We start from the raw sequence: 16351 nt of genomic DNA on the forward strand, positions 1-16351 counted from the left end.
GATGGATCAGGGCCTGATCAACTAGGCTGTTACTGCTGGCCGCACGCAGTCCAACGTACGAGCAACAGCCCGGCTGATCCGGCACTGACTTTAGGTATCTGTCCAGCTCTCTCTTGAAGGCAGCCAGGGGTTTATTGGCAATTCCCCTAATGCTTGATGGGAGGCTGTTAAACAGTTTTGGGCCCCGGACACTTATGGTGTTTTCCCTTAGTGTACCAATGGCGCCCCTACTTTTTATTGGGGGCATTTTGCATCGCCTGCCCAGTCTTTTACTTTCGTAGGGAGTGATTTCTGTGTGCAGATTTGGGACCATTCCTTCCAAGATTTTCCAAGTATAGATTATGATACATATCTCTCCCTCCTGCGTTCCAACGAGTACAAGTCAAGTGCTTCCAAGCGTTCCCAGTAGTTAAGGTGCTTGACAGAACTTATACGTGCAGTAAAGGATCTCTGTACACTCTCTAGTTCTGCGATTTCACCTGCTTTGAATGGAGATGTTAATGTACAGTAGTATTCCAGCCTAGAGACAACAAGTGATTTGAAAAGGATCATCATGGGCTTGGCATCTCTCGTTTTGAAAGTTCTCATTATCCATCCTATCATTTTCTTTGCACGTGCGATCGTGGCACTGTTGTGATCCTTGAAAGTGAGATCCTCAGACATTACTACTCCCAGGTCCCTTACATTATTTTTCCGCTCTATTGTATGGCCGGAGTCAGTAGTATACTCTGTTCTAGTTATTATCTCCTCCAGTTTTCCATAACGGAGTAGTTGGAATTTGTCCTCATTGAACATCATATTGTTTACTGTTGCCCACTGGAAAACTTTGTTTATATCTTCTTGGAGGTTAACCGCGTCCTCAGCAGATGACAGCCTCATGCAGATCCTAGTATCATCCGCAAAGGATGATACGGTGCTGTGGTGTATATCTCTGTTTATGTCTGATATGAGGATAAGGAATAAGATGGGGGCGAGTACTGTGCCTTGTGGAACAGAGCTCTTCACTATGGCAGCCTCCGATTTAACTCTGTTGACCACTACTCTTTGTGTTCGATTTGTTAGGAAGTTGAAGATCCATCTCCCCACTTTCCCAGTTATTCCTTTAGCACGTATTTTATGGGCTATTACGCCACGATCGCATTTGTCAAATGCTTTTGCAAAGTCTGTGTATATTACATCTGCATTCTGATTTTCTTCCAGTGCATCCACTGCCATGTCATAGTGATCCAGTAGTTGTGAGAGGCAGGAGCAACCTGCCCTGAACCCATGTTGCCCTGGATTGTGCAGATTTTGGGAATCCAGGTGATTTGCAATCCTGCTTCTTAGCACTCTTTCAAAGATATTTATGATGTGAGACGTCAGAGCTATTGGTCTATAGTTCTTAGCTAATGCTTTGCTGCCACCTTTATGAAGTGGGGCTATATCCGTTGTTTTAAGTGACTGTGGAATTTCACCCATGTCCAAGCTCCTCCTCCATAGTGTAATTACCTCTACGTATTTGTGCAACTGTACTTCTGTGTATCCGTGCCTAAACGAACTTACTGACGTAGTATTTTGGGCAGTTTGACGGACAAACTGCCTGATAATAAATACATAGGTGTGCAACTGTTTTATCTTATTTAGAAAAATAGTAATGACAGGTAAAGTGAAAAAAATATTTTGGTAGCAGTTTATAGATAAAAAGAATTTTGTTAATATTATTTGATTACGTTTATTTAAGTTCAGGTACACATAAGTACAATTATAATATATATGTGTAAATTACTCAGTTTAACCCAAAAAAGTCAAAGTGACTTATTTCCTTTGGTGTAGATTTTTTTTTTCTTAATTTATCAAGTATTGCTGAGTAATCCATATGGGTTTAGGACGTTTTGTGAATGTAATGCTAGTACTGCAGCCAGGAGTAACAGCCTGATTGATCAGACCCTGATCCACCATGAGGCCTGGTCTCAGATGGGGCTGCGGGAGCATTGACCCTCAAAACCCTCTCCAGGCATACCTGGAGTATACCTGGTATGCTCCAGGTATACCTGGTATACTCAAGGTTGAGGCTGCTGCATGGTAGCAGCTTCAACTCATACACTGAGGGACTAAGGTTCGATCCCCAGATGAGCGGGAACGATGGGCATGTTTCCTTACACTTGCTTCTCTTCACCTAGTAGTAAGTAGGTACAGTATCTAGATGTTAGTTAACTGTTGTAGGTGGCATCCTGGGGGAGAGGATTGAAGGACTCGGTTGAAATTAGAAAGCAGTTCTCGAAGACTGACATTATTGGCTTATCCCGGCTTACTAACCTTCCAATCTAATAATGCAAACAAAATTTACTTACACCAATAAAAACGTTAGTGGTGTGTTGGCTGAGCTAGTAAGGCAGTCGACGTATTGTCATGCTTAACAAAGGTTCAGATCCTACTCACTTTGTTTAAGTCACTTTGACTTTTTTTTGGATTATCCTCGGTAATTTACACATGTTACTATGTATGATAGTTGTACTTATGTGGATCTGTACATGAATGAACTTACTAGCAGGAACATTCTGACTACAGTAGTGAACTTCCTGCCAGTGTGAAAATAGAGAAACTGATAATAGAAAATCCTTTTAATTCAATGTTTCACCAGGTCTGGGCTTTATCAAGTATCATACATGATAAAACCCAGCCTTGGGTGAAACCTTTTACTACCTTCATGCTAATGCCCTTCCCTCTCCACCTCTCTATTTCTACTACCTCTTCCACCTCCGCCATGTACCGCTAAGTTTGATTAAACATGTAATTCTGTTTACAATAATTAAATACCTGTTGGATTTGATATGTTTAAATTCTTTACCATTTAGCTCGGGTTCTAACATAAATTAACATCTGTGTTTTCTTCCATAGCTCTCATGAAGAGAATCTCGATTGGTAAGTTATTTGGACCAATAAAATTAATAGAGTACAGTATGTCTGAACAGATTGTTATATTATTTTTAAAGTACCAAAACTTATCTCATGGAAAGTCATTATTGTTGTAATACCTGACCTGCTGTAATAGTTTGTTGAGGGCCCCACTTATACAGCAGGTTAGGTTCCGGGCTACCGCTGTAAAGTGAAACATAGCCTTTTTCACCTTCAAATGCATATAAAAGCCTGATAACATGTTTACATTATAATAAGCAAGCAATAGAGCTAGACCTAAAAGATACTTATACAGTACACATATTACTTTCCTTAAAATATTTTCATACTTAGCTTATAGCAAGTGGTGATTATAGGAAGTTTGAATAACTGAAGCATGGGTACAGTTGAAAACCGCTGCATTAGCGAAATGCTGTAAAGCAAAGCACTGTAAGCAGGGCTCTCGTGTATGGCTGCATCAGTGGCAGGACAAGGGAAGGGAGAAGGCTTTATTTTTTTATTTAAATACAATAGTTAATTGCATATTTTGGATCACATTAAATTTTATACAACATTTCACATTACAGTAAATTTTATATTGATTTAAAAAGAGAATTGTATACCAGATACGACAAGGTCCTAAATGCACTAGAAGACAAAAAGAATGCAGATGTAATATATACAGACTTTGCAAAAGCCTTCGACAAGTGTGACCATGGCGTAATAGCGCACAAAATGCGCGCTAAAGGAATAACAGGAAAAGTCGGTCGATGGATCTATAATTTCCTCACTAACAGAACACAGAGAGTAGTCGTCAACAGAGTAAAGTCCGAGGCAGCTACGGTGAAAAGCTCTGTTCCACAAGGCACAGTACTAGCTCCCATCTTGTTCCTCATCCTCATATCCGACATAGACAAGGATGTCAGCCACAGCACCGTGTCTTCTTTTGCAGATGACACCCGAATCTGCATGACAGTGTCTTCCATTGCAGACACTGCAAGGCTCCAGGCGGACATCAACCAAATCTTTCAGTGGGCTGCAGAAAACAATATGAAGTTCAACGATGAGAAATTTCAATTACTCAGATATGGTAAACATGAGGAAATTAAATCTTCATCAGAGTACAAAACAAATTCTGGCCACAAAATAGAGCGAAACACCAACGTCAAAGACCTGGGAGTGATTATGTCGGAGGATCTCACCTTCAAGGACCATAACATTGTATCAATCGCATCTGCTAGAAAAATGACAGGATGGATAATGAGAACCTTCAAAACTAGGGAGGCCAAGCCCATGATGACACTCTTCAGGTCACTTGTTCTATCTAGGCTGGAATATTGCTGCACTCTAACAGCACCTTTCAAGGCAGGTGAAATTGCCGACCTAGAAAATGTACAGAGAACTTTCACGGCGCGCATAACGGAGATAAAACACCTCAATTACTGGGAGCGCTTGAGGTTTCTAAACCTGTATTCCCTGGAACGCAGGAGGGAGAGATACATGATTATATACACCTGGAAAATCCTAGAGGGACTAGTACCGAACTTGCACACGAAAATCACTCACTACGAAAGCAAAAGACTTGGCAGACGATGCACCATCCCCCCAATGAAAAGCAGGGGTGTCACTAGCACGTTAAGAGACCATACAATAAGTGTCAGGGGCCCGAGACTGTTCAACTGCCTCCCAGCACACATAAGGGGGATTACCAACAGACCCCTGGCAGTCTTCAAGCTGGCACTGGACAAGCACCTAAAGTCAGTTCCTGATCAGCCGGGCTGTGGCTCGTACGTTGGTTTGCGTGCAGCCAGCAGCAACAGCCTGGTTGATCAGGCGCTGATCCACCAGGAGGCCTGGTCACAGACCGGGCCGCGGGGGCATTGACCCCCGAAACTCTCTCCAGGTAAACTCCAGATATTGCTGCATTTTATATTTGATAGTGGGAATTTTATATTAGAATCAACATAAATTTCGCATCACAGTGATATCACAGTGAATTTTAGATTGGATATCACAGTGAATTTTAGATTGGATATCACAGTGAATTTTAGATTGCATATTGCATTGAATTTTAGATTGGATATTGCAGTGAATTTTAGATTGGATATCACAGTGAATTTTAGATTGGATATCACAGTGAATTTTAGATTGGATATCACAGTGAATTTTAGATTGGATATCACAGTGAATTTTAGATTGGATATCACAGTGAATTTTAGATTGGATATTGCAGTGAATTTTAGATTGCATATTGCATTGAATTTTAGATTGGATATTGCAGTGAATTTTAGATTAGATATCACAATGAATTTTAGATTGGACTTCACAGTGAATTTCATGTTTGACATCACAGTGATTTTTTTTAGTTTATATTACGGTAGTTTTAATGTTTATATTACAGAAGTTTTAATTTTTTGATTTTGCAGAGAATATTGTTAGTTGATATTACAGTAATTTTTATATACGACATCACATTTAATTTTTATTATTTTTTTTTTTTTTTTTTTATTATCACACTGGCCGATTCCCACCAAGGCAGGGTGGCCCAAAAAAGAAAAAACTTTCACCATCATTCACTCCATCACTGTCTTGCCAGAAGGGTGCTTTACACTACAGTTTTTAAACTGCAACATTAACACCCTTCCTTCAGAGTGCATTTAATTTTATATACGTATAATGCACGAGTCCTTTCATGCAATTAACCGCTTGCCTGTAGTAAAGGATTCTGATGCTCTTTTCTCTCATATTAAACAGATCACCTGGTAGGCTGAAAATATAATTCATGTCTTTTGTTGAGCATAACATTCTTGAATTATTTCTTATTTTACATGAGTTGAAATGTACCATTTATTTTGGTCCTGGTATGTTGAAATTAAAAATTTCTCGATAGGGAACGTAGTCTTCAGGTTCAGGGACATGTCTCATGATTATGTGTATGCTGCCAAGTCAAGATTGGTTCAGCTTTGACTGTCAGAATTAGAAGCATCTCGTAACATACGAACACTACAACAAGCTTATTTGCCCTTGCTAGGCAGGTCTTGTCTAATCAGCTTTACATCACATCTCCTCATTAAGCAAAGTTAGGTTTCCTGTCAAGAGCTTAAACACTTCAGACTCACTCTCTTTTACTTCGTTTTTGTTCACTTTGTACTTGTCACTTTCTTTTGAAGATGTTTAGCTGATGACAAGAAAGTGCTCCAGATCCAGTTTAATATTTACTGTGGTTATCTCTGCATGTATCTATGAGCTGTGCTGTAGGTCTTTAAACTTTAAACTACAGTACTGTGTATATTGTATGATAAGCAGTCCTGATGATAGTGATAATTTCTTTTGGATTTTCTAGTTTCTTTTGCATGTTTATTTACTTGGGAAAGGAATGGCATATGTATACGTGGAGTAATAGTTTTTTTTTTTTTTTTTTTTGGTAATATTGCAGCATCTGCATTTCGTCATGTTGGCTTCATGGGAATCTCCGTTTTCGTCGGGTTTGGATTGTATGGCATTTATGAATTCTTCTTTGGATCCCCTCCCATTCACAGAGTTGAATTTTTCCAGGCAAATTCAACAGTTCCATTTCCTTTTCAAGGTAAGACGTATATTATACCTATTTTTTTATTTAAATTTTTGTTGTCCACTTCCTTGTAGCTTTTCACTAATGCAGTTTCCATATATTAACATTTTATTCCATGTGGTAACAATGAAGATTACAGACCAAAGATTTTTAGATGATGTACATTTTAGTGGTTTTTAATACTGTATTATATATTTATCAAATCAAATCAAGTTTATTCTCTATAAGGATTACAGTGCTGAGTTTACAGAATTTGGATATTGTGTGGTTTACATATTTTAAAATACTAATTACAGAGTGTACCACTAGAACACCTAGCATGGCTAGGCATTTCGGGCAGACTTAGATTAATTCTTAACTTTAAAATATTACAAATTATGAGGTAAGTTGGTATTGTGGCTAAGTGACTAAATACTAGTTTGTGAGTTTAGCAATGTGAATGCTTTTGTTTTCGCACAATACATAGTTTCAGGAATATCTTCAAACGTGCATTAAAGTTTTGTGTACTTGTTAGTTTTCTTTCTCAGTTAATGGCTTGCACCATCAACAGGAAAAGCAGGCTTCATTTGTGAATTGAGAAAAAACAATAAAATATAGTTTTTAAGCACTTAATTGAAATTTATTCCTGTAACTGCAAATTGGTAATTACACACACATTCATTGTTTTGTAATAGAAACACCATTCTGTGGTTTTTTTTTGTTCTGCTACATTTTCTGTTCTCTGTTTCATCTATTGTATCACGCTTTCTCCTCTCATCCATGAAGGTGGTTTGTGTAAGCTTTCTTTGTATACCATGTTCCTCTCCTTGCAAATGTTACTCAACCCTGTCACAACTCTTTCTGTCACATGCTTCATGCACTCTCCTAGTATATAGTACCTTGAAAGAGCTTCACTAAAATGTAGCATTTAGTAATACACATTGTACTTTTTTTTTCAGACCATGGAGAAAGGATAGTGTCTCAGTACATGCAGATTGGGGAGATATTGCCAAACTGTGGTCTGGATTATGTGTGTCCACAAGATCACTTCCCTGTTCACATATACAGTGGCAAAAGCAAAGATGACATGCCAAAGATATGTGTATCAGGGAAATAGTAAGCTTTTTATACATGAATTAAACTGAAATACTTGATTATGTTGTCTACGGCAGGGGTGGGCAAACTTTCAGTGCCGCCAACTGGGAACTGTACTTGTCTGATAATGCTTGTGTAAGAGCTCGTGTTTTCAACAGAGGAAAACAAACTAAGTTTTGCTCATTCAGCTGCATATACGTGAGTATATATGACTTGATCTTGGCGGGCTGCATGCGGCCCGTGTGGCACAGTTTGCCCACCCCTGGTGTATGGTATTTTATTTTACTGTTGAGCTCTGCTATATTGTAAGACACACAGTATGATGAAGGTTTGGTAAAAGTATTGCAGAACAACATTAATAATGGTTACACATTTATTTTTAACAGTGTTATCCAGAAAGACATCAATGATGGTGGACGAGGCATGAACATGGTGGTCGTTGATTCCCATCGCATGAAACCCGTAAATGCACGCCACTTTGACACATATGCAATGGACTCGAGTGAGATGGAGTTGTTCCTCATGCGTGAGGTGCGAGAAGGAGATATTCTCATTGCTATGACCTTTGATGAAGCATCAAGAAACTTAGGGGTCATGGCTAAGAATTTACTTGCTGATTTAGGTACAGTATGTTACATTCATTATATGTTAATGTTCAAGAAAATTAATACAAGAAACACATCACTAATGCTCCACATGGATTTAACACTTTTTTCTTTAATACTACTAATAAAAAGAAATGTGATATCTTTATATGCAATTTAACTACAAAGAACAGGCAATAAATTCAAAGCACTTTCATGACACACAAATAACTCACACAGAGGATACCTGGATACCTCCAGTTATGGGAGACAGGAGCATACAATGATGTTTCGGTCTGACTTGGACCATTTACAAAGTCACTTTGTAAATGGTCCATGTCTGACCGAAATGTCATTGTAAGTTCCTCTCTCCTCTGTGGGGGGGTTATTTGTGTATTGTTCCAGTCACGGTATTGTGCCTTTTTGTTCTTCACTTTCATGATCTCTCATTCACATTCTTAAAGAGCAAGGTCTTTCTTGAAAATGGAGCTTGAGAAATTTGGAAAGTACAGTACATGGAATTTCCCATTCACCGTGACTGAATTCCATACTTTATTGTGTGTAGTCTCATGTAATTAGACTATTGTATGTAGTCCCATGCAATCAGATTGGTCACGGTATTGTGCCTTTTCATTCTCTAGTCTGAATACCTTCCATAACCCCAGACTCTGTATGAGCCCTATGGATTTAACACTCACCTGTGAATGTAATTAATAATAGTAATATTTTTTTAGTCAGTTGGGTATTTGGGTATTTGATATTTGCAAATTTAAATGTTGGGCAGGATACTGGACAAAAACATGCACACTTGGTCTTAAACATACTGAAATCATTCCGCATTAAGGAAGTACAGCCTCTCCTCGCTTAACAACGGAGTTCCATTCCTAGGACCATGTCGGTAAATGAATTTGTCACTGAGTGAGGAGCTTACTGTAATGGTAGTGGGTTTGTGTCAACTATCTTTGATATTGTTTTAATGTCACCTTTGCACCATTTACAGTATAACATTTCTGGTATATTTTTAATTTTTTATACAGTAGTGTACTGTATATTATAATAAACAGAATAGAGGAAATTAGCTCTAATATACATTATTTAGGTATGCATACTGGTCAGAGAGCCCGTCGTAAGTCCGAGGCATCCGTAAATGAGTACATCGCTGAGTGAATAGAGGCTGTACATATATGTCATTTATTTCACTATTACAGGTAGCAGTCAAATTCAGAACCTCCAGTTCCGAGGTCAGTGGTTCATGATCTCGCAGCGAGGGATGAAGGGATTTTCACCTTATGAAACTTTAAAGGCTTCTAAAGGTGGATTGTGGTCACCAATTGATGAACACATGTGTGTTCCTCGCCATTGTAAGTCATCTACAAAACAGCTCTTATCTCTTCTAAAGAAAGTCCATTTAGTTTACTGATTTCACTTAGAGAGGAATCTGAGGACTCTTGGTAGTATAAATTTGAAGGACATAAATTAATATGCTTCCTGTTTGCTTTATACACAAATTTTTGAGTATGCACTGCTTTCTGTTGCTACCTCAACTATTTTCTATGCTTTCATTGCTGTTATTTTCTTATTCATGTTCTGCTACTAACCCTGTTGCATTAAATAACTAAAGAAATGTAATGAACACTTATAAATGTCCAGTAATAACTCACATGGAGACAAACTTGGAAAATTAATTGGTCTGTATATTTTGACCCCCTTCTGGGGTCCTCTTCAGAAGAAGAGGTTGAAATATACAGACCAATTAATTCTCTGAGTTTCTGTCTCCATGTGGGCTATTGTTGAGCATGTTGCATAAACATACTATCCTTTACATTTTTTTAAGTTTCTTTCAATTTTACTGGGGAGGGGGAGGCGCTTTTTGCTAGTGAAAGGCATTTGATCCAAGTAATTGAGGCTACTCTTAGGTAGTAAGTTGGTAGACAGCAACCGCCCAGGGAGGTACTACTGTCCTGCCTAGTGAGTGTAAAACGAAAGCCTGTAATTGTTTTACATGATGGTAGGATTGCTGGTGTCCTTTTTTGTCTCATGAACATGCAAGATTTCAGGTACATCTTGCTACTTCTACTTACACATAGGTCACACTACACATACATGTACAAGCATATATATACACACCCCTCTGGGTTTTCTTCTATTTTCTTTCTAGTTCTTATTCTTGTTTATTTCCTCTTATCTCCATGGGGAAGTGAAACAGAATTCTTCCTGCGTAAGCCATGCGCGTTGTAAGAGGCGACTAAAATGCCAGGAGCAAGGGGCTAGTAACCAATTCTCCTGTATAAATTACTAAATTTGAAAAAGAGAAACTTTTGTTTTTCTTTTTGGGCCACCCTGCCTTGGTGGGATACGGCCAGTTTGTTGGGAAAAAAAAAAAGGAAACTTTCGTTTTTCCTTTTGGGCCACCCCGCCTCGGTGGGATACAGCCGGTGTGTTGAAAGAAAGAAAGAAGAATTGAGGCTACTCTTTCCTTCCTTGGATCAGATCTGATTATCTCTCATTTCCATGGTGTTACACGAGTCCTATGAATTTAACACTTTTCTGCGAATATAAAACATGAGTAATTTTAATGTTTCTGGGTACAGCACATATGTAAATACAATTCTACTAGGGTCAACACATCTGCAAATATAATTTTACCAGTGTGAGCACATCTGTGAATACAATTTTACCAGGGTCTGCACAATTGTAAGTACAATTTTACCAGGGTCAGTACATCTGTAAATGCAATGGATAAACTTGCTGAAAATTCTGTTTAAAAATTTACACTTTTTTGGCCATTTGGTGACCTTGTATACAAAAATAGTACCAGCTCACCCTCCTACAACTTATACAACAAAAACCACATGCCTCTGCTTACACTTATGTAATTTACTCACATATGTCTGTGATGCTCATGCCTCCACTTCTCAAAGCCTCTGTCAGACTTGTCATTCCTACCCTTCCTGAGATGTGACGTACACTTTCCACTCTTCTAGATTTATATACACTTCTAATCAATTTAGCTATTCCATTTCTACATGACCAACCCATCTCTACATCCATTTGTATTATATCTTTCCTGCCACCAATTTTTTTTTTTTTTTAACAAGTCGGCCGTCTCCCACCGAGGCAGGGTGACTCAAGAAGAAAGAAAATCCCCAAAAAGAAAATACTTTCATCATCATTCAACACCTTCACCTCACTCACACAGAATCACTGTTTTTGCAGAGGTGCTCAGAACACAACAGTTTAGAAGCATATATGCATAAAGATACACACCATATCCCTCCAAACTGCTAATATCCCAAACCCCTCCTTTAGAGTGCAGGCATTGTACTTCCCATTTCCAGGACTCAAGTCCGGCTATATAAAAATAACCGGTATAAAAATAACCGGTAATAAAAATAACCTGTAATAAAAATAACTGGTTAGTTTTTTTTAAATTTCTTCTTCTTATTCTTTTTAGTAATTATTACAGGAAAAGGGGTTACTAGCCTATTGTTCCCGGCATTTTAGTTGACTTCTTACGGAGGAAAGATTCTTATTCCACTTCCTCATGGATATAAAAGGAAAAGTAATAAGACCAAGAACTATTAAGATAAAATCAAAGAAAACTCAGATGAGTGTGTATAAATAAACATGCACATGTATGTGTAGTGTGACCTAAGTGTAAGTAGAAGTAGCAAGACGTACCTGTAATCTTGCATATTTATGAGACAGACAAAAGACACCAGCAATCCTACCATCATGTAAAACAATTACAGGCTTTCGTTTCACACTCACTTGGCAGGACGGTAGTACTACCCTGGGTGGTTGCTGTCTACCAACCTACTACCAAATTGCCTCCTACAAATGCTTCTCACTCTGTGATGGTTTGATTTTACAATGATGCGTTAGCAAAGCATATTCAGTACTGTACAGTTCTGTACATTTATTGATAGGATTAACTTGTATTCATTTATTTACATTTCAATACAGTGGACCCTCGACCAACAATATTAATCCGTTCCTGACAGCTCATCGTTAATCGAAATTATCGTTAGTCGAGTTAATTTTCCCCATAAGAAATAATGGAAATCAAATTAATCTGTGCAAGACACCCAAAAGTATTGATAAAAAAAATTTTACCACATGAAATATTAATTTTAATACACACAAACTGAAGAAGACATGTACAATTACATGACACTTACCTTTATTGAAGATCTGGTGATGATTGATGGGATGGGAGGAAGGGAGAGTGTGGATGGTGTTAGTGTTTAGAAGGGGAATCCCCTTCCATTAGGACTTGAGGTGTGAAGTCCTTTTCCTGGGTTACTTCCCTTCTTCTTTTAATGCCACTAGGACCAGCTTGAGAGTCACTGGACCTCTGTCGCACAACATACCTGTCCATAGAGGCCTGTACCTCCCGTTCCTTTATGACAGTCCTAAAGTGTTTCACAACATTGTCAGTGTCACAATTAAACACTTGTTCAGGTTTCAATTCTTCACTGTCTATGTACTCCTTGAATTCCTGCACATATTTTTCAGCTGCTTTTTGGTCCAAACTGGCAGCCTCACCATGCCTTATCACACTATGTATGCCACTATGATTCTTAAATCTCTCAAACCAGCCTTTGCTGGCCTTAAATTCACTCACATCACCACTAGTTGCAGGCATTTTTCTAATTAAATCGTCATGCAACTTCCTAGCCTTTTCACAAATGATCGCTTGAGAGATGCTATCTCCTGCTATCTGTTTTTCGTTTATCCACACCAATAACAGTCTCTCAACATCTTCTATCACTTGCGATCTCAGTTTCGAAAACATAGTTGCACCTTTGGCAAGAACAACTTCCTTGATTGCCGTTTTCTTGGCTACAATAGTAGCGATGGTTGATTGGGGTTTTGTGTACAGCCTGGCCAGCTCGGAGACACGCACTCCACTTTCATACTTAGCAATGATCTCTTTCTTCATATCCATAGTAATTCTCACCCTTTTTGCTGTAGGGTTGGCACTAGAAGCTTTCTTGGGGCCCATGGTGACTTATTTTGCAGGTGCACTCACTAAAAACGCTGTGATAATATGAAATGTTCCGATTGTATGTTTGGATGGGACCTCAGTGGCTGGCTGGCTTGTAAACACTGGCCACAAGTGGACGCGTCTCGAACGGAACGAATCGTGTTGGTCGAGTTTTTTAGCGCTAGTCGAGGCAAAATTTTTGAGTTAAAATGTATCGCTAGTCGGATTTAACGTTAGACGATGCCATCGTTGGTCGAGGGTCCACTGTACTGGTATTTAGTTATTTACAGTAATTATTTGTTTGTTTATTCAGTGACAGTAGTTATTTATTTACTTATTTATCATATACAGTGGACCCCCGGTATTCAATGGCATCGGTATTTGATAAATCCGGTATTCAATGCATTTTAATGCAAAAATTTTGCCTCGGTATCTGATTGAAAACCCGGTATTCAATACGATTCGTACGAGATGTGTCCACGTGTGGCCTGAACTGCCCCGTGTGTGCCAGTGTTTACAAGCTAGCCAGTGTGCGCGCGTCTAAGGATACATTCGGTACATTTCATATTATCACTGTTTTTGGTGCTTGTTTCTGCAAAATAAGTCACCATGGGCCCCAAGAAAGCTTCTAGTGCCAACCCTGTGGTAAAAAGGGTGAGAATTAGTATGGAAATTAAGAAAGATTTTGAAGGGTTTGGGGCTAACCCTGAGAAGCCTATGCCAGTTGTGGAATCCATTGTGCCTACTTCAAAAATTAAGGAAATGTGTGCACAGTGGGTTGAACTGCAAACCTTTATGGATGAAAATCACCCTAACACAGCTATTGCAAGCCGTGCTGGTGATTATTACAATGACAATGTTGTGGCCCATTTTAGACAAATCGTAAAGGAACGGGAGGTACAGAGCTCTATGGACAGATTTGTTGTGCGACAGAGGTCCAGTGACTCTCAAGCTGGTCCTAGTGGCATTAAAAGAAGAAGGGAAGTAACCCCGGAAAAGGACTTGCTACCTCAAGTCCTAATGGAAGGGGATTCCCCTTCTAAACACTAACACCATCTACACTCTCCCCTCCTCCCATCCCATCAGTCATCACCAGATTTTCATTAAAGGTAAGTGTCAATTATTATATTGTTATTATTCTATTGTTATTGTTGTTATTGTAATTATTCTATTGCATTAAATTTAATATTTCATGTGGTAAAATATTTTTTTTCATACTTTTGGGTGTCTTGCACAGATTAATTTGATCTCCATTATTTCTTATGGGGAAAATTGATTCGCTTTTCGATATTTTCGGTATTTGATAAGCTCTCGGGAACGGATTAATATCGAATACCGGGGGTCCACTGTACTCACATTCAACTTACGATGGGTTCATCAGAACGTAACCCCATCACAAGTCAAGGAGCATAACAATCGCATCAGTTATTAATCCCAGACATCATATCTACTGTTTCCAATTTTCTCTTTGCAGCCACATACAAGTGACAATGCTTCATATACACATACATATACAAAAATGTTGGCAGTACAGTACAAACAAACAGACAAAATTTTTTATTTCTTTCTGCAGTATACAAAATGTAGTTTACATGTGATAAAATATTGTTAAACACAAAAGAGAGCCACTAGCATGAGGTGCAATTCGTACTCTACTCTGATACATTCTCATTTTTACATCCATTGGCAAGTTTCTTTTTGTAGATTTCTCTCACTCAAGTGAGGTGTCTTTATGTTGGTGAGGGGCTCTTGATCCAGGGAACTGCACTTAGCCTTCCCTTGCTTGGATTGAGCCTGAATACTTCACATTATTCAAATGTTGTACTACCCCTGTGGGTTTGGTGCTTCCAACTTAATTAAAATAAAAAAAATGCAAATTCTTTAATACCTCATCTACCTTCTTTTCCTTATCTATTTCATGTTTTACATCATCTTACACAGCCTCTTCTTCTAATACTGTACATTAACTTTTATGTATCTAAATACATTCACTCCTATACGTCTAATGAGGCCTGATCGCAGACCGGACCATGGGGGTGTTGAGCCCCAAAACCCCTCCCCAGGTAAATACATTCACTCCTATATGTCTAAATACATTAATGCCTATTTATCTAAATACATTCACTTTCTCCATATGTCTTCATTACAATTTGATCTCCAGTCATTCAGTCAGTCATTCTTATTTTCATGTGCTCATGACCATGCTCCTTTCTATTTACTTTCAATATCCTTCATTTACACACACACTTCTGAATTCTTCAACCAACTTTTGTAATTTATTGTCTGAGTCTCCCAACAACACTGTCATCTGCAGTCACTTTGACCACTCCCATTTTATAACTTATTCTCTGTCTGTTTAAGCTCACCCCTCTTCCAAACACCCAGCATTTACATCTTATATGACCCCATCTATGAACACATTAGCCAACCACAGTGACATCACACATTTCCATCTAACTCCCTTTTTTATTGGATAATATTCATCTTCATCTGTAAATACTCCAACTTGAGCCTTACCATCTATTCCTTACACTTGCAACACTAGCCACATTGCTACCCTGTCCTCTGTTGTATGCATTTTCCAAAGCATAGTTTCGTAATTAATCATTCATGTTTTCTGTAAATATATTATAGTATCTTAAGTGGATGCAGAAATGCTAGAAAAATAAAATGCTGTTGAGAAACTTTACTTCATTAACAAGTTAGGTGAGTATAGCTAGGGTGACAATGTTTTGAGATAAGCAAACGGAGAATTGAGCTTTCACCACTTGCACTGAATAACCCATATGGGTTTAGTGCTACTTTGTGAGTATAGTAATAATTCATTGACAACATATTTCCGCTCTAGTGGTCTTTATACAGTACTACATCAAATGGTGATAATCATTCAGAAAAAAAAAAGTATTGAGACTTAGTGATGTTTATATGTATAGCATTTTGCTGTGTGGTGAGGTACAGTATTGTTTCAAATTTCTGACTCGACGAGATTTCTCATCAGTGAGTGGACGTGTCATCATGCCAGACCCAAAAGTAATGCAGAATGATGCACGATCAAAGTTCTGTGAACAGCATTCCCACATCTCTGATTTCTGTTCGGGTAAGTACAGCATGTTTTATTTTTATTTATGTCATGATTGAGACATATGATTAGAGAAGAAACTGTATAGGATACACATGAAGTGAATACAGATTAAATAAATACAGTAAGTGTAATTTTCTGAAGGTGTATTACAGTTGATTGGAATATAGTTTTACAGT

At 38.3% G+C, this 16351-nt stretch overlaps 1 protein-coding gene across 4 annotated transcripts in view; it reads left to right on the forward strand.

The window, feature by feature from the left end:
- The window catches only part of LOC128686960 (protein O-linked-mannose beta-1,2-N-acetylglucosaminyltransferase 1), a 63791-nt gene that overhangs the window by 6374 nt on the left and 41066 nt on the right, over positions 1-16351 (forward strand). For 3 of the 4 annotated variants that reach the window (XM_053774272.2, XM_053774273.2, XM_053774275.2), the window contains 5 exons: positions 6311-6460; positions 7384-7540; positions 7906-8141; positions 9312-9464; positions 16092-16190. In XM_053774272.2, the coding sequence (XP_053630247.2) occupies positions 6311-6460; positions 7384-7540; positions 7906-8141; positions 9312-9464; positions 16092-16190 (795 nt within the window). Of the gene's footprint in view, positions 1-2877; positions 2902-6310; positions 6461-7383; positions 7541-7905; positions 8142-9311; positions 9465-16091; positions 16191-16351 lie in introns of all 4 variants that reach the window. The other variant, XM_053774274.2, reaches the window with a different exon arrangement.

The sequence above is a fragment of the Cherax quadricarinatus genome, unplaced genomic scaffold, assembly GCF_038502225.1.
Source record: "Cherax quadricarinatus isolate ZL_2023a unplaced genomic scaffold, ASM3850222v1 Contig50, whole genome shotgun sequence".
Lineage (NCBI taxonomy): Eukaryota > Metazoa > Arthropoda > Malacostraca > Decapoda > Parastacidae > Cherax > Cherax quadricarinatus.